At 36.9% G+C, this 26,861-nt stretch overlaps 3 protein-coding genes across 7 annotated transcripts in view; 1 reads left to right on the forward strand and 2 right to left on the reverse strand.

Moving 5' to 3' along the window:
- Positions 1-2,252, reverse strand: part of ramp1 (receptor activity modifying protein 1) — a 48,426-nt gene extending 46,174 nt beyond the window's left edge. The window contains exon 1 of the mRNA XM_051708777.1: positions 1,839-2,252. Coding sequence (XP_051564737.1) covers positions 1,839-1,884 — 46 coding nt within the window. The 5' untranslated portion in view covers positions 1,885-2,252. The remainder of the gene's footprint in view (positions 1-1,838) is intronic.
- A 2,559-nt stretch (positions 2,253-4,811) lies between these two features.
- Positions 4,812-26,861, reverse strand: part of LOC127447117 (band 4.1-like protein 5) — an 88,988-nt gene continuing 66,938 nt past the window's right edge. For 2 of the 5 annotated variants that reach the window (XM_051708712.1, XM_051708710.1), the window contains exons 17-26: positions 22,764-22,909; positions 20,437-20,528; positions 19,854-19,982; positions 18,071-18,135; positions 15,113-15,235; positions 13,845-13,926; positions 8,621-8,698; positions 8,340-8,399; positions 7,593-7,717; positions 4,812-6,439 (exon numbers count right to left, since the gene is read on the reverse strand). In XM_051708712.1, coding sequence (XP_051564672.1) covers positions 6,373-6,439; positions 7,593-7,717; positions 8,340-8,399; positions 8,621-8,698; positions 13,845-13,926; positions 15,113-15,235; positions 18,071-18,135; positions 19,854-19,982; positions 20,437-20,528; positions 22,764-22,909 — 967 coding nt within the window. In that variant the 3' untranslated portion in view covers positions 4,812-6,372. Of the gene's footprint in view, positions 6,440-7,592; positions 7,763-8,339; positions 8,400-8,620; positions 8,699-13,844; positions 13,927-15,112; positions 15,236-18,070; positions 18,136-19,853; positions 19,983-20,436; positions 20,529-22,763; positions 22,910-26,861 lie in introns of those variants that run through there. The other 3 variants (XM_051708711.1, XM_051708713.1, XM_051708714.1) reach the window with 3 other exon arrangements.
- On the forward strand, positions 12,335-24,573 carry LOC127447140 (uncharacterized). The gene is made up of 2 exons (XM_051708755.1): positions 12,335-12,907; positions 23,979-24,573. The coding sequence occupies exons 1-2, from the start codon at positions 12,397-12,399 to the stop codon at positions 24,254-24,256; spliced, it is 789 nt and encodes a 262-aa protein (XP_051564715.1). The 5' UTR covers positions 12,335-12,396; the 3' UTR covers positions 24,257-24,573.

Consider the following 26,861-nt stretch of genomic DNA (forward strand, 5'->3'; position numbering starts at 1 on the left):
GTCGCACAAGGTTAAAAAACACAGTGGACTCAAAATTCACATTTGGGAAAAATGTTTGGGAAATATCCCATTAAAAAATCATAAAAATAAATAAATAATAATTAAAACAACAACAACAACAAAAAAAAAACAATAGGAAATTCCCATAGGATCCCATGGAGAATTAGCCTTCCAGGTTCACCTACAAATTAACAGCTCTATTGCATTCAGACACATTTTGGAACACAACGACAAGTGTAGCTAGAACTTTGTGTTACTTGTGTACAGTAAGTTTTGCATATGGCCTTATTTCACAAATCAATTAAAATGCACTACTTCTGAGTTCATTTTATTGCTTCCTCCTGTTCCTCCACATTCATCAGATTCCCCTGTTAAATCTGCATTTTTTATTGGGCACTCTCTCTAAAGCATGTTTAACTGGAGCAGATGAATCTATCCAAGAGCAATATTTCTACAGACTCTTTACAGATTCTATTTTATCTACAGTTGCAGTTTGTGTTATTGAGTTTTCTGGTTAAAACAGGGTTTCATGATACAGTATATCCTTAAATAAAATTGTAACACATTTTCAAAGAATATATGATCTTTATCTAAAGAATTTTGCACTGCAACCCACTTGAATTCTCATAAATAACTGATGTACCCTCGGAGAAAACCAAAATCAAGCTACTGAAGATCATCACTATTTTTAAGAACAGGAAATGTATGTGTAGTAGACCATGGAATCCATCAGCATCCTCCGTTTCCATCTGCTGCCAGAGAGACAGATCTGTTTGTCACTGTCACGTATCAAACGCATGCCTTGTTGTGAGAGGTTAATTCATGAGAGTGAAATCGTTGAGTATTGAGTATCAAAATTCTTTATACAAATTCTACCTAAAGAGCACTCTACAGCTATGAATCTTTGCCAAGTAAATATAGTAATCCCACATGAGTGATGACAGGAAATCAAGGCAAGCAGAAAGAAGCTTGTTAGTCATACTTAGCACACCTAAGTGAGCTTGTTAAGTGTGAAATGAATTCTTTTTTGAACAGGAGGTTGCCATGCATTATTAATTAGAAAATAAGATAGTTGACCCATTCGTGGGTGGGTTTGTCAGTTATGGATTCTTCACTTTCAACAAATTTCCTACCACTCTGTATTGTGAAAAGGACTGAATAAAGGAATAGGAACGTCTTGTGCTATTAATAAATTGATCTCCATTAAATGTGACTTTTCCAGACATTTAAACTTTTCTCAGTATTGAAATGTGGGTAGTTGACAAATAAAAGGGACGTAATAACAGATGTTCAAATTTCTATACAGTATGTATGCATAAATGAAAGTGTATATTAGCTTTATTTGCAGTTCACTTAATTCTGCAATGTAATAAATAAAGTGTGCATATAAAAACTGCATGTGTATGAATTATTTCACACTGCAGGAAACCGCTGTCACTGCTTGATATGTCATGTCAACAACCCATTTAATGCTGTTGTGTTTTTACCCCAAAGTGTATTATAGCTAGGATATTTAATTAGGATAATCAAATCTCTCTCACAACGTTAAACTATACGTGCATTTATCATTTAAATGTATTTAAGTGTTTGCATATCACTGTACATTTTTAAACAACAAATTACAGCAACAAAATAGTATTTGATGCACTAAACCACTAACCAACTGAATAAACAAACAGGAAAAAAAATAATAATAATTCGAATTGTTCAGTTCGGGTTTGTTCTGGCTTATCTTTTCTTTCTTTCCTTTTGTTTTTGTATAATAGACAGTATGAAATCACAGAAGCATTCATAACAGTCGACTGTAAAACAGAACAAACTAGTTAAACTTCACTCACCAATCACCAAGCAGACGAGCGCGTGTCTCCACGACAATGATGCCATGACGTCTCAATGTCAGTCAAACGAAACAGAAGTTTGTTGAGACTTTCGGTTGAATCTGAGTCGATTAAACGGCGCTATTCCCTCGCAGCTCGACACATCTTCGCTTCTGGCAGGTAAATTTGCAGACAGTTTCATTCCCGAACCTCCACCGAAGACGCAGGAGAGAGGATCCCCCCACTCCTCTCTGTCACCATGCCCTGTATTGTACTAAGTAATGCTTAGTCCAGAAAGCCCAAACGAATGACTGAAATCTAAACCTCAAACAAATTCATCAAGATGTCATTTTAACATCTAAACCATGCCCAGGTCAGTTGAAGCATACTCTCAGTAAGATGCGCTTGAGACGCTCGTGGACTGTCGGGTTCTGCGCTCGAGCGCGTTAGACGCACACATCCAGACTCGAGCTGTGTGGTGTGGAGACAGTTAAAGCGAATGCCGTGAGGGAGGGCTCGTGGCTCATCAACTTATGCTGGCTAATAATAAACATGAAAATAATTGATCAGGGGACTGATACCCGACCAAAGACCACTGTGGTCATTACAGGGGATTTACACCGGTACTTTCATCTGGAGGGGAAAAAACAAAAACAAAACATGATCAGCAGTTCAGTTATTAACGGGCGAGAGTAACTAATATGTTAGGGGCTTTTATTTGTGTCGATAGAGTAGCCACACACACACACACACACACACACTGGTGCGGCTATCATTATGAGGACTCTCCATATAACATAATGATTTTTATACTGTACGAACTATAGATTCTATACCCTAACCCTAAACCTAACCCTCACAAAAAACCTTCTGCATTTTTACATAAAAATGCATAAAAATACAGTTTAGTATGTTTTTTAAGCGATTTGAATTATGGGGACACTAGAAATGTCACCATAAACCACATTTATAGCATAACACCCTTGTAATTACCAGTTTGTTACCTAAAAACAATTCCTCGTAAACCACTTAAACCTGCCACACACACACACACACACACACACACACACACACACACACACAACCTTAAAAACCCGTTAAATTAACACACGTTCGGTCAGAAATCACGAGAAGCACGTGTTTCAAGCAGTAATATACATTTGTTACTGATTCCGTGTCACTATTGAAAATAATTGTGTTAATAAAATCTTCAATCAGCCTAAAAGTTTGTTCCCTTATCAAACGACTGTGATTGGTTCATCGTTGCCAGCGCTGAGAAAAGTATCGTACCAGGTGACCACGCCGCACGTAGGCCCACATATTCTGCAAGATGTTTATTCATTTAAAAATATAATTAAAGATGCATTTATTTTTTATTAAGTATTGTCCAGATAACGATATTCAACAAGACAATATAAAAACGGATACTTCTCCTTAGGCTAATAATAACAACACATATCCTGCTTAAACGTTTACATATTCTTGGTTCTCAGCATCATGTGTTACCTCCTCGACAATAACTGTTTGTAGCCTTTTTGGAATCAAGGGTGTGTGCATTTCTATTTAGGATAATTTAAGGGTAACTATATGTATTTTCACGTAATTTCATTATTTTGTCTTTTGGAATATTCTTAAATTTCTGTTATGCATCTTATTCGGGGCTGTACTACATAAAATAAACCAGAAAGGTATGATCTCTCTCTTTATTTTTTACGAATGCTAAAGTTACAGATTCTTCAAGGTGCATTTACTCTTATGTAAGCTTGTGAGCACAACTATACCAAAAAATGTCTTTCGCCCTCGTGTGGCTGCGAGAAGGAAACGCAACTACTTCCCACCAGCCCATTAAAGGGATGTTCCGGGTTCAATACAAGTTAAATGGTTAGTTCACCCAAAAATGAAAATTCTCTCATCATACACACCGTCATGACATCCCAGATGTGTGACTTTCTTTCTTCTGCAGAACACAAACGAAGATTTTTAGAAGAAAATCTCAGCTCTGTAGGTCCATGCGCAAGTGAACCTGACCTTTGAAGCTCCAAAAATCACATAAAGGCAGCATAAAAGTAATCCATATGACTCCAGTGTTTAAATCAATTTCTTCAGAAGCGATATAAGCGTGGGTGAGAAACAGATCAATATTTAAGCCCTTTTTAATATAAATCACCACTTTCACATTCTTCTTTAGTTTTTGGCAATTCACATTATTTGTGCATATCGCCACCTACTGGGTAGGGAGTAGAATTTATTGTAAAAAAAAAAAAAAGACTTAAATATTGATCTGTGCGCTAACACATTTCTGGAAAGGCCTTCTACTTGATGTTGGAATATATCTGCATGGATTTGCTCCAATTCAGATACAAGAACATCAGTGAGGTCAGGAACTTATGTTGTGTGATGGTCCATGGCTTGCAGTCAGTGTCCAATTCATCCCAAAGGTGTTCAGTGGGGTTCAGCTCTGGCTGTGCAGGCCAGTCTAGTTCTTCTACACCAGAGTTAGTACAGTACATTAGTTTTTTATGGACCTCACTTTGTGCACAGGGGTATTGCCATACTGGAACAGAAAAGGGCTCTCCCCAAACTGTTACCACAAAGCTGGAAGCACAATTCTTTAGAATGCCACTGTATGCTGTAGCATTAAGATAAGTCTTCCTGGAATGAATGCCAAACATGTTATTTAAAAGGGGGTGTCCACAAACTTTTAGCCATCTAGTGTGTTATCTTTTTACATCTTGAATGTTTTAAAATTGTTCTGTTAAAATGTAGCTGAAAAGCATATAATAGCCTATTTAATTGCAGGTTTCCATGGCTTCATCCTGTATGTCATATTTAAATACATTATTAGATTGCTTGCTGATAAAGTTGCAGTGCCACCACTCCATCTAATTAACATGCACATAAAAGCACAAGGGGGTTTGAACACTTTTAGAACACCAAATGTTAAAATACCTTTTACTTATGGAACATCTCACACCATACAAAATGACAGAAGGCTTTCAGTCAGTGTATATTTATAATACAACTCATTGCTGTGACATCTACAGATGCCATTAATACATGTAAATAAACTTGACAGCAAACAGGAAGAATTAGATGTGATGTCCATATCAGATTCTTCCTACAACTGCCCTATATAACTGAACAGTTTTTCCAGTAAAAACAGACTACAGATGAAATCAGAACACCTTATAAACATATTCAAAGATATCTAACTTGTAATTATTCACACAAATTAATTATAGAAAAAGTTGCGCTTCCGAAGACGATCCACAGATGCTGGAAATCCAACTAACATGTCCATTTCAACCCAATTAATTCAGATCCAGTGATTATATGGTTACTGTGTGATGCACTTTTGAGTATACTGAAAAATAGCAGCAAATGTTTGTGAAATGTACAGTGAAAGAAGTGTCCACGAAAGGCCTCTTTTTAGTAGTAACTGCTGGCACAGACTGTAAGCAGTTGTTTGATCTTCATTCTGTCAAAATGAAAAAGTTTTAGCAAGTTCACATTTTTCAAGCCTTCAGCAGTTTAAATACAGTTCTGTATGAGCCAGTGATTTAACCGAGGCCTCAGCTGCTCCTGTGTCTTACATAACATGTAATCCAGCATATATCAACAGTGTAAAGAACACATACTGTGAGAGCTGCTATCACATATACGCACAACATCCAGTGAATTACTTCAGTTACACATGAATTAATTCATGCCAAAACAAAATACATTGCAAAATGTTCCATGTTCTGATATTTTTATCATTAAATGTGTACATTTAACGCAAACAAAAATCTTACATTTACCATTAAAATAAGGCAGGTCATAACTAAATCTGGATAAAAACAGCATTGGTAGAAGGTTGAGACAGGAAAACTTGGTTCAATGACTTCATAACTGCATGTTTTGCAATGCTACACAATAGTCCTCTAACAACTGTGCAGTTTGGAGTACCGTACTTAAAAGCTTAATACTGAATGCAACTATCTTATCATTACAAAGAAAACAGAGCAAAATAAAGGCAAAAATAAAACAAAAAATAAAAATTTGTAGGAACAACAACAGCAGTTCTCAAAAGTAGTCTATCACTCTTCAAGGTTCACAAGCTCTTTCACAGTCATCCAATCATCTGAACAGGAAGTGGACAGTAGGTAGGAGAGCAAAACTATTTTAGATATTGCTACCTGACCCTGAAACAGCTTAAAACATTGTGCAGAGACCCGGGCATTGGTGCTACAAAATTGGGCAGTTTCAAGTCACTATTCAAAAGAGCTATAAAAGTTATTAAAAGAATGGTGGTATGTAAACACTGGCCCACGTGCCTGTTGTTAGCCTTTTGTGCATTTAAACTCAGTCTATTTTTTTCTTGGTCATCAGTGGTGGGTTCAGGGCTTAGGAAGCGGTCTGTCCGATGCCAGTGTTGTTGAAGATGGAGCTGATGTATCCAGTTGTCCATGCCTGCACTGTAAGGAACTAGAATGTGTTTGACCGGAATGTTGTAATCAGTGAAAAAGTTGATGTTCCAGTGACAGTTGTTGGGCATGTGCTCAAGATGTCCCTTTCAGAGTTCAGTGGTCAGTAGACCCTTGGGTTTGTGGTTGTCGCCCATGGTTGGGTGTGCCACAATACTGATAATAATACAAAAAGAAGAGACCAATTCAGCAAATAATTTGGTGGTTACATTTAGATGCTGAATTTAATATCTATACTTAGATAATCAAAATAAATGCTTCATATTTCAACGCTTACAGCTGCAGTGTGTATTTTCTGTGGCACTAATGGCAACAAAAGGAGTTGCAAAATTAAAAGGATAAAATAAGGGATGTTTAGCCATGAAAAATTCGCTGCTACAATTCTAGCGTGATCTGGGTGATTGCCAGGGTGTTGCTATGAAGCAGCTATTGGTTTTTAGCATGTTGCTATGCGGTTTGCTATCGTTTTTGGGTGGATGCTTTCCCAAACACTTCTACCAACCCTTTTGTCCAGCCCACGTCTGCCACTATTTATTCAAACAGGTCATTCATTCTCACTGCATTAATTTGAGCCAGAAGCTGACATGTTAGACTGCTCAAACAAGCAGAGAGAGATGGTTAAAAGGAATAGTTCACCCAAAAATGAAAATTCTCTCATCATTTACTCACCCTTATGCCATACTGAATGCATTTGAATTTCTTCATCAGAACACAAATGAAGAAGAGCTCTTTTGGTCCATACAATGCAAGTGAATGGGTGCCATAATTTTGAAGCTCCAAAAATCTCACAAGTCAGCATAAAAGTATTCCATATTTGACTCCAGCGGTTAAATCCGTGTCTCCAGAAGCAATATGATAGGGTGAGAAAGATCAAAATTTAAGATCATTTTTACTATAAATTCTCCTCCCAGTTTAGTCAATCTCCACTTTAACTTTCACTTTCACATTCTTGTGTTTTTGGTGATTCACATTCTTCATGCATACACCCCCTACACCTATCATATCACTTCTGAAGATATGGATTAAACCACTGGAGTCATATGGATTACTTTTTTGCTGCTTCTATGTTATCAAAATTTTGGCACCCATTCACTTGCATTGACCTACAGAGCTGAGATATTCTATAAAAATCTGAATTTGTGTTCTGCAGAAGAAAGTAAGTCATAAAAAACTGGGATGGCATTAAGGGTGAGTAAATGATGTGAGAATTTTCATTTTTGGGTCAACTATCCCTTTAAATCCTAATACAAAGTCTGTTTCATGGCTGTGCATTGAATATCTATAGAGAAAGGTTAGGGATGCAGCAAACCTGGAGGCAATCACATTGTGAGTATGAGTGACATGGGGGAGTGGGGAAATAGTGCCCCCCTCAGGATGGTGAGATGGCATCATTGCAGCACAGTCAAGGAGGCCATTAGTAAAAGTGCCAGACTGCTAGAGGAGAGAAAGGAGGAAGTGGCCATTCGGTCACCAAATGAACTACAAGAAACACCATAAGTGAGAAGTGAGGAGAACAAAATGTATACATCAGTATGTCTGACAGGTTTTAAAGCTCCAATATTAAAGCTTTTGCTAAATGTGAAAATCTACAGAATGCATCTACAGAATATAGAAGATATCTATGCACACAAAATTTCTGCTATTCTAAAATGCATGGAGTCACCAGGAAAAAAAGGGAAAACTAAAAAGCTGTGATTGCTACAAAACAAATGAACTACGACACATAAGAGATAAACATACTGTCTGGTGGTCATTATCACACAATACCTTTATAGATATTCTGCTTATTAAATGGCTACTTGCCAAATATAAGAGACAGCTGAGTTACGTGAGACAATGAAATCTGACGATAGCCTTTTAAATAGTTCAGCGGCCATTACACCAAAATGTTAGACAGAATGATTCAAATGACCAATCAGAATAAATTATTCCAGAGAAATGTGTAAAAAGCAAATATAGCCTCTTTTATACCCACCAGACATCACTTGACACTATGACCAACTAAAACACAAACACTCCAGACTTAATTTTAGCTCTCAGTTTAACAGTTACTTACTGTAGGTGCCGATGCTGGAATGATCCATCGAGGAGTGATTGTGGGTTTAGGGGCTGGTACCTGTGTCAAATCATTCAATTTTTTTTTAATCATGTAAAATAGTAAAAGAATGAGCACATTACACAACAGACACATTATTATGCCATATAGTCAATTACAGACAATTAGTCCTTATTTATCTATAGCTTACTATGAACATCACAAGCATATTTTGTCAGTCTTAGAGTCCTAAGTATCATAATTGTTTAGAGCAACACAATGAGATGCACTGATAAACTTACTACAGGGATGGGGTCTGTGAAGTCTATCAGGTTATCAATCAGAGAGGCTGTAAGCGGCTCAGGATCCAGAACACTGACCTGCATTGTAAAAAGCAACATGCTCTAAAGGGAATTCCTACCAAAAGCACATTTAAAAAATAGATATGCATCTCTTGAAAGAAAAAACAGTGCTTGCAAGGCAGCAAAAGAATAGTGTTAAATTATTAGGAAGATCTATCTGAAATTGTTTAAAACAAATATAGCTAGAGAGAAAAAAAATAAGAGATTGATAATATGCTATTCAGATGGATACATTTATGTAAGAAAGAAAAGATTAATCAGAAATCTGAAATATTACAATGATATAATCACTGTTGGTTGGATTTTCAATGCTGAATATTATAGCAATGTGAATGGCAAATGTATGCCTACACTGGAAGCTTGGTAGCTTGAGGCTGACATCTGAGCTACGTCTCCTCAAAATGTTCACTACCATGGAGTAATCAGATGTAAGCTTGAGGCCACACTTGATCAACAGTAAAAAGCTCATATATTCACTCACCGACTACTTTATAAGGTACACCTGCAAACCTACTTATTCATGCGATTATCTAATCAGTCAATCGTGTGGCAGCAAGTCAGATAACCTCTCTATACAATTGTCATAGGCAGTATAGCATCTCAGCTTTCTGTTCTAGGCAGACAGAAGTGGAACCAGACGTGGTCTTCTACTGTTGTAGCCCATCCGCCTCAAGGTTCAACGTGTTGTGCATTCTGAGATGCTATTCTGCTCACTACAAATGTACAGAGGGGTTATCGGAGTTACCGTAGCCTTTCTGTCAGCTCGAACCAGTCTGGCCATTCTCCACTGACCTCTCTCATCAACAAGAAGGCGTTTCCATCTGCAGAACTGCCACTCACTGGATGTTTTTTGTTTCTGGCACCATTCTGAGTAAACTCTAGAGACTGTTGTGCGTGAAAATACCAGGAGATCAGCAGTTACAGAAATACTCAAACCAGCCCATCTGGCACCAAAAATCATGCCATGGTCAAAATCACATTTTTCCCCCATTTTGATGGTTGACGTGAACATTAACTGAAGCTCCTGACCCGTATCAGCATATAATAATAATAATAATAATAAGTTTAATTTATATAGTGCTTTACAAGCAATAACAAACATAAATACATCAAAACAAAACGTCTGATTAGATAATCACATGAATAAGTAGGTGTACAGGTGTTCCTAATAAAGTGGTCAGTGAGTGTATATTGTATATACTGTATATTAGGGCTGTGAATCGATTAAATATTTTAAAAATGAATAAATTGCACAGTTTTCTGTGATGAATCGCAATTAATTATGGTACATAGTACATTAAAACAAATATTAAAATATAATCAAATACATTTACTTTACACTGTCTCAAAGAACTTGCAAAAATTTTATTAGTTATAATTTATTTTAATTATTTAAATATGTACACTGGTGGCTAAAAGTTTGGAATAATGCAAAGATTTTGCTCTTATGGAAAGAAATTGGTACTTTTATCCACCAAAGTGGCATTCAACTGATCACAATATATAGTCAGGACATTGATAATGTGAAAAATTACTATTACAATTTGAAAACAATGTTCAGAACTTCTTAAACTACTTCAAAGAGTTCTCATCAAAAAATCCTGCACGTGCAGCAATGACAGCTTTGCAGATCTTTGACATTCTAGTTGTCAGTTTGTCCAGATTCTCAGGTGACATTTCACCCCACACTTCCTGTAGCACTTGCCATAGATGTGACTGTCTTGTCGGGCACTTCTCACACACTTTACAGTCTAGCTGATCCCACAAAAGCTCAATGGGGTTAAGATCCATAACACTCTTTTCCAATTATCTGTTGTCCAATGTCTGTGTTTCTTTGCCCATTCTAACCTTTTCTTTTTGTTTTTCTGTTTCAAAAGTGGCTTTTTCTTTGCAATTCTTCCCATAAGGCCTGCACCCCTGAGTCTTCTCTTTACTGTTGTACATGAAACTGGTGTTGTGTGGGTAGAATTCAATGAAGCTGTCAGCTGAGGACATGTGAGGCATCTATTTCTCAAACTAGAGACTCTGATGTACTTATCCTCTTGTTTAGTTGTAAATCTGGCCTTCCACATCTCTTTCTGTCCTTGTTAGAGCCAGTTGTCCTTTGTCTTTGAAGACTGTAGTGTGCACATTTGTATGAAATCTTTTTTCAATTTCAAGCGTTGCCTAGCCTTCATTCCTCAAAACAATGATTGACTGACGAGTTTATAGAGAAAGACGTTTCTTTTTTGCCATTTTTGACCTAATATTGACCTGAAGACATGCCAGTCTATTGCAAACTTCGGCAACTCAAAAACAAACACAAAGACAATGTTAAACTTCATTTAATGAACCAAATAGCTTTCAGCTGTGTTTGATATAATGGCAAGTGATTTTCTAGTACCAAATGAGCAATTTAGCATGATTACTCAAGATAATGTGTTGGAGTGATGGCTGCTGGAAATGGAGCTTGTCTAGATTTGATCAAAAACGACTTTTTTCAAATAGTGATGGTGCTGTTTTTTTACATCAGTATTGTCCTGACTATACTTTGTGATCAGTTGAATGTCACTTTGGTAAATTAAAGTACCAGTTTCCTTCGGAAACAGCAAAATCTGTACATTATTCCAAACTTTTGGCCACCAGTGTACATGCTAAAATTTTCATTTTAAAGAGTTAGATACATTTCTACTAATATAAATCTTTGATAAAAGTATAAGTTTACATGCCATAAAAATCAGCTGACATGCTGTAATTAAAAGTTTGGCAAAATTTTCTGCCGTTTTCCAGTGGGCTTCTTTTAATAATAGGATCAAATGGGCAGAATCCATTCATATCAAGCTTTATTGGCAAGAGAAACCGACCAAACTGAATGTTGAAGTTTAATTTACTGAAATGTAAAATCTCAAAACTATTATTTTCTCTGGCTGCCATTCAGTAATTATCGCACACACGCTGGGTCTATCTTGTGCAGTTTTGCTTTTGACAGTGGCTTAGATGACAGAGAGTGAGCTTTTTTTGGCGATACGAAGAGATACGGCAGCTTGCCCGAATCTCTCCCACACCTGGCTTACTGCTTGCATGTGAAGTCTCCATACTCCAATCAGTAAATCCCCATCTGTATTAATTATGCCCGGGACATGCGTTGCGCGTAAAGAATAAGTGTGCACTGCTCCAAACGATCCGTTTCTGTGCTAGGATGTGCAATACCTAGAGTCGAGCGTATACCTCCTGGACATTTATATATGCTAATTTTTGCCACAGGTAGTGGGGGAAACATTTGAGTGGATTTTCAGAATGTGGAGAGGAAAAAAATAAAATTGAAACCACATTAATTGTGCTAATTTTTATGTGTTAAATAATCAACTATTAATTGCAGAAATTGCGTTAAACATCCTAATCTTTGGAATAAAATCTAAATCAAATGGCATTAAAATTTACTGCATGGGTTGTTTTAGAATAGTGAAATAATTGTATACAGGTGCATCTCAATAAATTAGAATGTCGTGGAAAAGTTCATTTATTTCAGTAATTCAACTCAAATTGTGAAACTCGTGTATTAAATAAATTCAATGCACACAGACTGAAGTAGTGTAAGTCTTTGGTTCTTTTAATTGTGATGATTTTGGCTCACACTTAACAAAAACCCACCAATTCACTCAAAAAATTAGAATATGGTGACATGCCAATCAGCTAATCAACTCAAAACACCTGCAAAGGTTTCCTGAGCCTTCAAAATGGTCTCTCAGTTTGGTTCACTAGGCTACACAATCATGGGGAAGACTGCTGATCTGACAGTTGTCCAGAAGACAATCACTGACACCCTTCACAAGGAGGGTAAGCCACAAACATTCATTGCCAAAGAAGCTGGCTGTTCACAGAGTGCTGTATCCAAGCATGTTAACAGAAAGTTGAGTGGAAGGAAAAAGTGTGGAAGAAAAAGATGCACAACCAACCAAGAGAACCGCAGCCTTATGATCGTCAAGCAAAATCGATTCAAGAATTTGGGTGAACTTCACAAGGAATGGACTGAGGCTGGGGTCAAGGCATCAAGAGCCACCACACACAGACGTGTCAAGGAATTTGGCTACAGTTGTCGTATTCCTCTTGTTAAGCCACTCCTGAACCACAGACAACGTCAGAGGCGTCTTACCTGGGCTAAGGAGAAGAAGAACTGGACTGTTGCCCAGTGTTCCAAAGTCCTCTTTTCAGATGAGAGCAAGTTTTGTATTTCATTTGGAAACCAAGGTCCTAGAGTCTGGAGGAAGGGTGGAGAAGCTCATAGCCCAAGTTGCTTGAAGTCCAGTGTTAAGTTCCATAGTCTGTGATGATTTGGGGTGCAATGTCATCTGCTGGTGTTGGTCCATTGTGTTTTTTGAAAACCAAAGTCACTGCACCCGTTTACCAAGAAATTTTGGAGCACTTCATGCTTCCTTCTGCTGAAAGATGCTGATTTCATTTTCCAGCAGGATTTGGCACCTGCCCACACTGCCAAAAGCACCAAAAGTTGGTTAAATGACCATGGTGTTGGTGTGCTTGACTGGCCAGCAAACTCACCAGACCTGAACCCCATAGAGAATCTATGGGGTATTGTCAAGAGGAAAATGAGAAACAAGAGACCAAAAAATGCAGATGAGCTGAAGGCCACTGTCAAAGAAACCTGGGCTTCCATACCACCTCAGCAGTGCCACAAACTGATCACCTCCATGCCATGCCGAATTGAGGCAGTAATTAAAGCAAAAGAAGCCCCTACCAAGTATTGAGTACATATACAGTAAATGAACATACTTTCCAGAAGGCCAACAATTCACTAAAAATGTTTTTTTTTATTGGTCTTATGATGTATTCTAATTTTTCGAGATAGTGAATTGGTGGGTTTTTGTTAAATGTGAGCCAAAATCATCACAATTAAAAGAACCAAAGACTTAAACTACTTCAGTCTGTGTGCATTGAATTTATTTAATACACGAGTTTCACAATTTGAGTTGAATTACTGAAATAAATGAACTTTTCCACGACATTCTAATTTATTGAGATGCACCTGTACATATTTCATACATGGGTTCAATTCCCCTTTAAAATAGACCATGTGTCAGTGGTGGAGAAAGTAAATGTTTCACATGTTGACAGCTGTGGACATTACAGTGTGCCAGCAGCTGGCCTGGCATTGAGACATCTTTGATACCTTGGGTGACTGGACTTCATTCACTGGATCTGGTGACAATGGGGACGCAGAGGAGATGAAGTCGTCCACATTTGCTTCCAGGCTAAGGGCAGACAATAATGAATGGATCTCATCTGACACAAGCATCCAGAAATGTCATAAACAAGGGTACTGAGTTATATCTGCGAGTCAATCTTAAAAATGAATAAAACAATGGTGGTTGTGAATGAAGAGGTGTTCTTGATTGACACGGAAATGCTCTGATCTTTTCAAGTGTAATGAAGCATGTCTGAGAGGAACAATGGACACAAACCTTTTGATTTGAGCACCAGAGATGTGCATAAAGATTTGAAAAACCTTTGAGTGTTTCAAAGAAAGGCCTCTAAAGCTATTCATTAGTGCTCATTCAAAGGACACATGGGAAATCACAATGTTCACCCCTGGAATGAAAGCGTATGAAGTGTTTGAAGAAATAAATTCAAGGTCATTTTGTGAGTACTATGAATTATGGGTTTGTGTGAGCCCATGTGGATTGCTTCCCAACAGAGCAGAACAGCCTTTAAAAAGCACTGTTGTCATAATTAATTTGATTAGGGTACAATCTTAAAAGGTACAAATTATATCATTCACTAATAAGCATTAGGTACATTTTATGATATGATAATTCATTTTCATTTTGAATTTGTAAAAATTCTGATATCTTTTAAATTAAAGCCCTCATTTCACATTTCTTTTTTGTCATGTGACAATCAGAGCTGAATGGCTCCAGGTCAGTTTAAACAGCTAATTGCACAGTAAATCTGTTGCATGAGTACATGTGTTTACATAAGGACATGCTTCCAGGCAGACCTTGGTCATATGACTAATCCGTGATCAAGTTCCGCTAGATGGCAACAGAGAGCTTTATTAACCATATCTCTGCATTTCAGTCTTTGTTTTAGGCACCATTGTGATCAATTCTGCACAACAAATGTCACATTTAGGTAAATTCTAACCACTTCTAGTGAACACCTGATCATATCCAGCAATGGGAGGTGGCCCCTTTAATCTGGTTTTGCCCCAGTTTGTGCCCCAGTTTCTGCCTGTTTGCTTGTGCTCTACTGCCTTAGACTCTGTCCCAGGAGGATTACAGGCCCACAGGCTCACTCACATGGCCCTACTATGTCTTCATTTACACACTCAACCAACAAAGCAATGCATCTTTTCAGAATACCCTCTCTTTATACCTGCCCAACAGTGCTGGTGTTTGACACTGTTCTTGAAGCAGGTTTTGTGAGCTGTGGTCTCACCTGCTGGTAGAGCTGGGAAGCAGACTGGGCTGGTTAAGCAGGTCCCAGGACTCCTGTCGTTCTGCTCGCCCGCTCACTGGCAGAGAAGTGGTGCTTCCCATATGCTCCCCACGAGCCGTCAGTCTGATGAAAAGAGAGAGGCATTGCCAACCACCACTTACCTCTGTTTTATTATTCAAAATGATAACTTTTAATAACAATCATGTAACACAACTGGGTAGATTACATGAAATTACAACTTTATTATTATTATTATGAAATGTTCAAGCAGAGACCTGTGGTGTGACATACTCTGTCAAAAACCTTTAGCATTTTTGTTGATAATTTTTGAATAATTATTATTAGAGCTGTCAGAATTAATGCGTTAACGCATACAATTAATTTTAAAAGTTTAAAAAAGTTAAAGTTAATTTTTCTTAATTGCAATTAACTGATTTACCGTTAATATTTACATTTACATTTATTCATTTGGCAGATGCTTTTATCCAAAGCGACTTACAAAAGAGGAAAACATATGCGAATCATCTTAGGAGACAGTGGTATGAAAAGTGCTGTATTACAACGTATCACTAGCATCATAATAGTATTCAAAACAGAATAAAGTGCAATAGGAATTTTTCTTTTTTTAATATGGCATAAACACTTGTGTGAAGAGTGGAACCTTTGTAATATGTCTGCCCGGAGTCATTACACTGATGCAAACTTCACAAACTGACACAGCGCCAGAGCCCTTCTACCAAGATGAGCCTACAAGCTTTGCATAAAACAGCAAAACGCGGCAGTCCCATTGATATTCTATGGGCGGTACTGTCGTAATACTCTCCTATGAAAGAGCCACGGAGGTTGTTTTCTCAGTAAATAAAAGAATCTCTGACAGCAATTCCATCAGTGAAAAAATGGAGAAAGGAGCTCTTAGCACTGTATGATGTCCAAAACAAGCCTAGATGGGACTGGTAAGGTGCATTTTAATTACCACAGGAGCAAGTCAAGTCTTAACCATCAACAAAACGCGGAATGAGATGTTTTTGTCTGGAAGCACTTTTCATGGTGAGTTCAAAGTGGCGCTGACGCCCTGATGCAAATCATGAACGCAGCTTCACGATTACTATAACAAAGCGGATAGCCACAGTCTCCTGGCAGATTAATATTGTGGAGGATGAGAGTTTAAGATATTTAATGCCCATTGCAAGGAATATGCAACCTATGGGGAAACGAGTTCTTTTAATTTAGTCAAACTCCCACTTAGACTTTGGAAAAGTTTAATGTTACTATTTTAGTGCATTTATTGTGGAAGGCTTTGTTTGGAAAATGCTAATAAAGCATTATATTGTTACATATTGTTTTCCTTTCTTCTTAAGATGGAAATAAATGCATTTTGACAAGAAAATAAGTATATATATTGCCAAATTTCAGCACTTTCAAAAACTGTGATTAATCACGATTAACAAAAACAAAAAAAAATCAGATTAATCGCAATTACAATTTTAATCAACTGACAGCACTAATTATTATACATACATTTTTATGACAGAACTGACATTATACACAAAAACAGTTTAGCTATGGAGGCATGGATTTCCTAAGGCATTCATCTAACCTCATCTTTAACTTTAACTCCAGCTGCACTGCTTCAGAAGATTAGAACAAGTAGCTCAATAAGATCCATTTATGTAAGCACCTTTCATGTATATGGACCACACCTTCCAACTCAACATGACAGAGGGAAGGCCTGAGATGCCAGATGTGATGTCATGAGGGGTTATGCTAATAGACCATATTAATATTTTGGTAAGCTTTAAAGCTTTTGACAAAATAAATAAATAAATAATAAGATAGTCTGAAATGTATGCATGAGCATCTCAATTTAGAGCCTAGTCACAAATATAATATATGATTTTTTGGGCTTTTGCCATTTTGATTGTGACAGCATTTTAAAGGAATAGTTCACCCAATATTTTAAATTCTCTCATCATTTACTCCCCTTCATATGCCATCCCAGATGTGTATGACTTTCTTCTGCAGAACACAAACAGAGATTTTTAGAAGAATATCTCAGCTCTGTAGGTCCATACAATACAAGTAAATGGTGACCAGAACTTGAAAAGCACAGGTCATCATAAAAATAATCCATAAGACTTCAGTGGTTTAATAAATGTGTTCTGAAGCGATCCAGTTGGTTTTGGGCGAGATCAGACCAAAATATAACTCCTTTTTCACTGTACATCTTGACAGCAGTCTCCTTGGCAATCATGATTTCAAGCTCGATTACACTTCCTATAGCGCTATCTAGCATTCTGTGCATGCGTCAAGCGCTTGTAAGTGTAATAGAGCTTTAAATCATGATCGCGTCTAGAGACTGCAATGACAATATGTAAAAAGTGAAAAAGGAGTGATATTTTGGTCTGTTCTCACCCAAAACCAACTGGATCGCTTCAGAAGACATTGATTAAACCACTGGAGTAAGTCTGGAATAAGTGGAGCTGGAGCTGCCGCTCCACTGAAGCAAAACTTACGTGTCGAGCGTTTTTCAAGGAAACACCCCAGTGTTACATCTTAAATGCAGTTATATTTAATGCATAATAGCTTTATTGAAGTGCAAATAATATGGAAGCAGATCATGTTAATAACTACAAACTCCAAAACTGGCACTTGATAACAATAGGATTTTTTGCAGCGCATTTCTTTATTGAATTAAATGTAATAAAAGTATTTTTTTCCTTTTAATTTAGTGAATGTCATTTAGAGGTATTTTTAAAAGATGATTTTGTCCTCTTTACTGTTAGTAAGCACATTTAATACAACCTTTTAAGTCCGGCACAAGCTGAATAATTGGTTAAGAGCTAATGATTAATCGTTGCAATTATCGCCGAATAGTTGAATAATTGTTCTAATAATCATTAGATTAATTGATTATCAAAATAATAGTTAGTTGCAGCCCTAATATACAGTATATCATACCTGGCTGCTGCCTCCTGCAGGTTACAGTTCTTGTCTGCAGTCAATCCAAGCTCATCTTTGGTATCCTGAAAAAAAAAAAAAAAAATGTCCCCGTTTCAGTGGCATGCTTAAAATTAAAGGCTTATAACTCTATACAAAAAAAAAAAAAAAAAAATTGGATGGTCAATTGTTTGGTATCATTTTAAAGAAAGATTTAATTATATAGATTATGATAAATTATAAGTCTCTCAGCCTAAGAAAAACTTTTTCCTTATTTTTCTGATTTGACATTATATATCCCTGGGTGTAAATAAGGTCAACTGTAACGGAGTAAAATTGTGCGTTGATATAATTACGATTATGTTGTGTGTTGGCTCGTTTTAACAGGTATCCCCTCTCTATGTAATGGTATGTGATATTTTATGTTCCGTTTATTTTTTGTGAAGTTATAAGCAAAAACGCTGCTTAAAAGCAATACATGTTTACATGTAACATTTATGTCAAAGACATTTACATGGCTATTACTGGCTATATTTTTTTTTTACTCAGATGAAAATATTCTACTCTTTGAGAGCTTTTTAATGACATATGATACATGGCTATTTGATCAGTTTGCTGTTTTTACGGATTACAATAATACGTACAGTGCAAAATGATTTATAAATTATCAAAACGGAACACTTCTAATTTGTCTGCAAATTTCAAAGCACTTGTTCAGTTTTGACATGCATTGTAAAGTATTGTAAAATTCAGTTTTTACATGCATTGTAAAGTACAGCGTCTAGGCTTTAAAATGAAACCAATTTTGTTTTGGTCAAGACTGTAGATTTTTATATTTTGATGATTCGTTTTCTCTCGGTGGGCCGATCCGAGCTTAAACTTCTGTATGCATTTACAATTGTTCTGATAAGACACTTTAAACGATTATTTTATTAGTCGTAAACATTTTTTTTTAATACAATTCAGCAGTGTTTCCTGCACTGATTTTCAGCAGTGGCGCTCCACCACTACTGAATTCCCAGCAACATGGCAAAAGTATGATACCCAAGTTGAGAGCTTGCAGTCTGAATTGCGAAAAAGGGCAAAAACAACACATTTTTTATTGCAATGTGTTGGGCTGAACCCTCAACTGAAAAAAAATCAAAATGAAGACATGAACTTGTACGATTATTAAACCGATACAATTTAATTTAACAGATGGCTAGTTAAAGATAAACATTTGCAATGCAGTTTTTTTGTAATGAAATTCTTTTTATTTTACATAAAAATTTTACTAATGTATATAATGAAAATAAAATATTAGTTACCAATTTCCTATAGGAATTATATTATAAAGGGGGCAAGAGCTGAATTCTGTAGGAAACAATACAATATAACAATGCAATACAGCATAAATAAGCAGCAAAGGATCTGGTTAAATAAAGAGATTATGCCCTGTTTACACCTGCTATTAACATCTGTTTCAGGGGATCCAATCAAAAGTGGATGCCATAAAAAACTGGTGTTAACAAGGTCCAAAGTCTTGTGTTCTGACTCAAAACACTTTTTGGATGCATAGCTACGAGAAAACCATATGATTTAAAAAATGTCAAAAAGCCCAAACATGCATGCAGATGATTTCATGGAACTTCTTGGGTATGCCTGACATCAACATGTAGTGACACACTGACATAGTAAGCGATGTATGATGTTATGAAATCGAAGACCCTACCCTTGACAAAATCTGATCAAAAGTGGTCGCAGGAAATGCATTTGAGATGTGTTAACACCAGGTGTAAATTAGTCTATGACAGCAGTAGAATACCTTGAGTGCTGCCTCTGCTTGAGCTTTCAGGATGTTGCTCTTGAGTTCCTCAGGAGCTTTGAGGTGGTTTAGGACAGGACTGCTACCCACACTGTTCAAACTTTTCTCTCTCCGTTTCACTACTTCCTCCTGTACACAGATCAAAGCACAGCTCAGAGATACATAAGATATAATGCAGCTAAAAATAGTTGTTCAAATGTAGTGATGTTTGAGTACTAAGGTGCAGGTCTAATTAAGTTCCAGTCTACAGTAGTCAATAATAGAATGCACCTCCTGAATATATTGTGAAGATTCTTCATATGCTTCAGTGTGAAAAATCACAGTTCATATGGACTGCAGTTATAGCATTAGTAATCATCTTTCCTATTCACATTTAATATAAAGTGCATCCTGAGGAGAGAATGGCACAGTGGCAAACACAGTCTGTGTTCCTCGCTCCTCCCTCAAAATTTGAAGCCTATATTTCAGCTTTAATGAATAGCTATGTATTTTTTTGTTGTTTTTTTTTGTATATTGCAGAAACACCGTTGACAAAAAGCCTTGTTCTCAGTGTGTGTGTGGTTTTCTGGATGGCTAAACTGACCTGGTTGTTCATGTTGAGGTTGACATTGTTTCTGGCTGGAGTAGGCACTGGTGTGTTTTCAATCTTCATTTGCTTGAACCAAGCCACAGCTTCTGTTAATGACAGCAGATTCAGCGAACATCACTAAACAATAAGAGGTCAGACAGAAAGATGGATAACATCTGCATTGGGGGTGGGGGTGGATTAAAACATTTGGAGTCAATCTGTTCACACAATGGAGGAGTGTGAAATATTTTAACTGTAAAAGGGAAGCCCCTCATATCTAAATTCAGGCCTATGATAATCAAATGTTATGTGTTATATTATACATATTCATACAAATCTTTAGATATTTAAAAGGCCATTTCCTAAATGTTTTATATAAATATAATGACGCATTTTCATATAAATATCTATATGCAATATATTTGTGACTATTTCAGTATTGGCCAGTATTAGTACTTTTCGTTAATTATTGTATCGGTCATAATTGGTCAATATAGATAACATTCATGCTTTTTTTTCTTTAATTCAAACAGTACACACTCTCTTCTCTATGCCAGGTTACAAAAGTACTAAACATTTCTAATGTTCATTATAATGTCATATTCAGTAGTGTAGTCTAAGGCACATGCCGTATGCCCACCTATCTTTCTTAGCATTTTGCTTATGCCCACCTAAAATAAGTGATGATACGTATGGCCATCATACGTGGTGGCCACCACTCATAGTAATGAGTATGCTTTTGACCTGGAACTTTTTCAATCTACTTATGCGATTCCGTAGCACCGTTGAGTGAATTGTATGTTTGCTTTTTGTTTTTATTAAGTGTACAGAGATTCTCTCTAGAGACGCACGGAGCTGCGGGAGGCAGGAGCACAACCGATGACAAGGGCAAGACAGACAGTCCGACTAAGCTGATCCACCTATCAGAATGTTCATTTCAGATATATATATATATACACTTTTAAATGTAACTTATGCAATTAAACTTTGTGAAAATACTGTACGTTATAGCACTCGTGCTAGTTTTGATGCTCTCCGCAGTTGCTGGACAACTGTATCCCGTAATTATATCAAATGTTTTTCTGTTTTGTCTTTTACTGCTGTCGGTAGTGCCTTTTTCTCATGATATCAAATCATTTCATATATTGAAATGAAATCATTTATATATTTCTAAGTAGGAATACAAGTTCACTATACACAGAAAAGCACATAATAGTACACAAATAAAACAAATAACCATTACTATTTATGTTGGCTATATATGGTAATACAAGATAACGTGTTAATGTGAACATTACTACACTCATATCAGCTATACAATGCTTAACAGTTTATTGCGTATTATGTATTAGTTTATTAATTACAGTAATGATAAAGTGTTAACAATTTTCGTAGTAGCCAAATGAAAGGAACATTATTGGTACCTAATATGCATTTAATTTAAAGAGGCCCTATTACGCTTTTTGGGATTTTACTTTTCCTTTAGTGTGTAATATAGCTGTTTGTGCATGTAAAAGGTCTGCAAAGATACAAAGCTCAAAGTTCACGCCAAAGGGAGTTACACCCTCCCACAGAAAACGCTGCTCCTGAACTGCCTAAAATGCCTGGTTTGGAGTCCAGCCATTACTTCCGTGACATAACCATGTCATGATGTAACACATTTGCATAATGCCCGCCTAATGCCCGGGAACTGAAACTCGGTTATGGTAAGGGGCGCTACATTTCCAACACACGCTCTAAGCGGTTGACCAAGCACAAAAGACTGGGCCAGCAGACCAATCAGAGCAGACAGGGCTTTTTGAAAAGGGGGGCTTTAAAGAGACAGGAGCTAAAACAGAGCATTTCAGACGTAAGGTGAAAAGAGTTGCTGAAGCAATGTACAGTATGTGAAAAATTATGTGTTTTTTGAACGATAAAGCATGTAAACCTATTCTAGTAGACCCCCAAAATAAAATTATGAACCTGTAAATGGGCATAATATGGGCTCTTTAAATTCATTTTTAACATCAAGTTACCATACCATGGATCTCACCAGTGTACTGTACACCATGCCTGCAAGAAACCCTGATATACATTTTGTAAGTTCAAGTGGGACTATAATTACAACAGCATATATATATATATATATATATATATATATATTACACATTTCACTTATGTCCTGTAAATAAATGTAAATATATGAATTTTACAGACCGGGTGCATGTTTTATTTCATAAATTCACAGTTTGCCCACCTCTTCAGACACTACTACATCACTGGTCATATTTATAATGTCTTGATGGCTTGATCACTTTTTAAGCTTAAGTACACCCCTAGTGTATCTGCCTGCATTAACTCACCAGTAAGTGAGAGGGGCTCTTCGGTGACTGTGCTGGTGGTGGAATGAGCAGCGCTGGGTCCCACCTCTTCTGCGGTCACTATTGGAACTGGAACCCGAAGAACCTCATCTATGCTCGTCTCAAGGAGATCAGTCACTAACGGCATGCTGAGAAGAATGAAAGAGTTAATTACCTTCTACACACAGGATGTATCCCCATAAGTGCTGCTTGTACATGGTCCTCTCAGAGATAAAGATGACAAATTTTACTCACCTGGACAAAACTCCTTCACACTGGGACATTACTCATGTTACAACTAAGCAATATTTCGGTGTGCCCGAAAGGAATTGGAAGGAAATTCATCCTTCCAATTACACATATCTAAAAGGTATTGTATTCAAAAGCAAATGGGTATTAGGGCTGGGTGATACAGATTAAAAAAAACTTAGTATATACTAATATATACAGGTGCATCTCAATAAATTAGAATGTCGTGGAAAAGTTCATTTATTTCAGTAATTCAACTCAAATTGTGAAACTCGTGTATTAAATAAATTCAATGCACACAGACTGAAGTAGTTTAAGTCTTTGGTTCTTTTAATTGTGATGATTTTGGCTCACATTTAACAAAAACCCACCAATTCACTATCTCAAAAAATTAGAATATTTTGACATGCCAATCAGCTAATCAACTCAAAACACCTGCAAAGGTTTCCTGAGCCTTCAAAATGGTCTCTCAGTTTGGTTCACTAGGCTACACAATCATGGGGAAGACTGCTGATCTGACAGTTGTCCAGAAGACAATCATTGACACCCTTCACAAGGAGGGTAAGCCACAAACATTCATTGCCAAAGAAGCTGGCTGTTCACAGAGTGCTGTATCCAAGCATGTTAACAGAAAGTTGAGTGGAAGGAAAAAGTGTGGAAGAAAAAGATGCACAACCAACCGAGAGAACCGCAGCCTTATGAGGATTGTCAAGCAAAATCGATTCAAGAATTTGGGTGAACTTCACAAGGAATGGACTGAGGCTGGGGTCAAGGCATCAAACACACACAGACATGTCAAGGAATTTGGCTACAGTTGTCGTATTCCTCTTGTTAAGCCACTCCTGAACCACAGACAACGTCAGAGGCGTCTTACCTGGGCTAAGGAGAAGAAGAACTGGACTGTTGCCCAGTGGTCCAAAGTCCTCTTTTCAGATGAGAGCAAGTTTTGTATTTCATTTGGAAACCAAGGTCCTAGAGTCTGGAGGAAAGGTGGAGAAGCTCATAGCCCAAGTTGCTTGAAGTCCAGTGTTAAGTTTCCACAGTCTGTGATGATTTGGGGTGCAATGTCATCTGCTGGTGTTGGTCCATTGTGTTTTTTGAAAACAAAAGTCACTGCACCCGTTACCAAGAAATTTTGGAGCACTTCATGCTTCCTTCTGCTGACCAGCTTTTTAAAGATGCTGATTTCATTTTCCAGCAGGATTTGGCACCTGCCCACACTGCCAAAAGCACCAAAAGTTGGTTAAATGACCATGGTGTTGGTGTGCTTGACTGGACAGCAAACTCACCAGACCTGAACCCCATAGAGAATCTATGGTGTATTGTCAAGAGGAAAATGAGAAACAAGAGACCAAAAAATGCAGATGAGCTGAAGGCCACTGTCAAAGAAACCTGGGCTTCCATACCACCTCAGCAGTGCCACAAACTGATCACCTCCATGCCATGCCAAATTGAGGCAGTAATTAAAGCAAAAGGAGCCCCTACCAAGTATTGAGTACATATACAGTAAATGAACATACTTTCCAGAAGGCCAACAATTCACTATAAATGTTTTTCTTATTGGTCTTATGATGTATTCTAATTTTTTGAGATAGTGAATTGGTGGGTTTTTGTTAAATGTGAGCCAAAATCATCACAATTAAAAGAACCAAAGACTTAAACTACTTCAGTCTGTGTGCATTGAATTTATTTAATACACGAGTTTCACAATTTGAGTTGAATTACTGAAATAAATTAACTTTTCCACGACATTCTAATTTATTGAGATGCACCTGTATATACTTGCCATATTTGCTAATCTAACAGGTTTAAAATCAGAGACTTAATATAAACTCATAATGGCAAGTCATGAGACAAGGCGGGAGAAACTAGCTCGGTAGAGCAGACTTTTGGAAACTTAATGGCCAAACAAAAAATGCATTGAAATCATCACAATATTGCTTATTTTATACTGATGGCAAATCATCAGCACTAAAAACTCATTACAGAAGAACCTCATGAAAAGGAATGGGGCTGTTATCTAACAGAATAATTTGCCAACTGACCACACACATTCCACTAGATCTAGATTGAAAGACCACACACACAGAGAGAGAGAGAGAGAGAGAGAGAGAGAGAGAGAGAGAGAGAGAGAGAGAGAGAGAAAGAAAGAGAAAGTAAATCAGTAATGAGAGAAATGGCTGTACTTGATCACAAAAAAGCAACATGTTCTTTCTCTACTTAAGTGAAATGTGGGAGGGAACCATGTCACATTCCATAAATGGCTGGAATGTGATTAAAGTGCAAATGAGGCTTAATTTTGGATGGGTCACTCCTCACCACTGACTCAACCCAAAATGCTTTGCATAATACAGTCATCAGTCCCTCGAAATAAAGTAATTTATACTGTATAGGGAAAATAAACCTTCCAGTTTGAGGCATGGCAGATTATGCAATTGATGTAAATTTGTATCCCTAAATTACAGCATCAAGAGTATAAGAATTTTCCATAGACCTAAACAAACAAAAAACAAACACGGGGGAGTTGCTTTTGATGGCTAGTTTTAATCAAATGTGTTCAAGTCATGTAACACAAAGCTGTCCTTTGGTCATAATATTATTTTAGACAGGTTAAAAACTGTGCTCATTGGTACAGAGGCATTACACATTGACAATTGGTTAAAAATGTTAAAAAATAACTCACTAAACAGAACATTCAATAATTAGATTCCATCTGACTGTGTTCAGCCCACTCTGATTACACAGAGATATACTGAAATAAAGTTAAAGTACATAATCTTAATAAAAGGAACTTTCATCAAATTAGGGTACAAACTGGGGCCCAATTAGAAATTTAAGGCACAAAGGTATAAATCCCATTTTATTATTTTGAGAGAGAACTATGCTTGATAGCCATAGTAGCCATGGTAGATAGCCTAAAATATTACCTTTCCGTCAAGCTCAACCATCAAACCCTGTTATCAAAACTATATTTAAAAAAAATATTGAACAAATATTTATTTAATTTATGGGTTTAATTTCATTTATTTCTTTAATTTAAAAGTTTAACCACAAACCAACATTTGGTTCCAAACTAGCAATGCCTACTAAACGATAGCATTATTTAGGTTGCATTTGAAAACGCTACTACCCATTCTGGTATTTTTATTTATTTATTTATTTTTTACTTATTTTATGTATTATTATATATGTTTTTTAAATTACACAACTCAGGGTATTATGTCCCAAAATTTGAAATCAGGGCTGCAAAAACTGCAAACCCTGTAAAATAAATAGAAAACAAAAGATTGCACAGCTGATGGAAAATGTTGACCCTTTTACTGAACCTTTAAGCAAAAACCAAATTTAACTTATTTTTTAAACCCCTTTTTTGAACCCTATTTGTTGAAAGTGCCAAAGAACTTTGTTTGAAATATACAGCAGGCCTTAATAAAACAAATGTGATTTTGATTACAATGATCAACTCATCATTTAAAATGGTGAATAAAAAGGCTAAAATACTGTCAACAGGATATTTCCTCGGTAACAGAGCTGGTTAAATAATGGCCAAGATATTTTTATGACAAGCGCAGTCACAGTGAGGTTTTCAGATTTCTCCCATGAACAGGCGGTTATCTCATCACTCTGGCTGGTTTCAGTCTCAGAGGGGAGAGGCACAGAATGGATTCCGTGGTTAAAATGAGAAGACTTTAGCCCAGGTAATTTCACTTGAGCTCAGTCAGAAAACTGGCTTTTCATCCCAGCGTTCCCTGGCACTTGGTAGTATCCGAGGAATGTGGGGGTGGAGGGGCTGTGGAAGCGTCTGTGTTGGAGAGGAGGTGCAGGGAGGTGCCTGGCATTCACGCTGGTGTC

Source organism: Myxocyprinus asiaticus, chromosome 10 (genome assembly GCF_019703515.2).
Source record: "Myxocyprinus asiaticus isolate MX2 ecotype Aquarium Trade chromosome 10, UBuf_Myxa_2, whole genome shotgun sequence".
In the NCBI taxonomy this organism is placed as follows: Eukaryota; Metazoa; Chordata; class Actinopteri; order Cypriniformes; family Catostomidae; genus Myxocyprinus; species Myxocyprinus asiaticus.

Excerpts from the sequence above, each read along its gene's own strand:
- LOC127447140 (XM_051708755.1), top strand. The coding sequence starts at position 12,397 with ATGGTCTCTCAGTTTGGTTCACTAGGCTACACAATCATGGGGAAGACT. Across the intron at positions 12,908-23,978 it reads TATTTCATTTGGAAACCAAG|GTCCTAGAGTCTGGAGGAAA; the intron begins GTCCTAGAGTCT and ends TTGGAAACCAAG.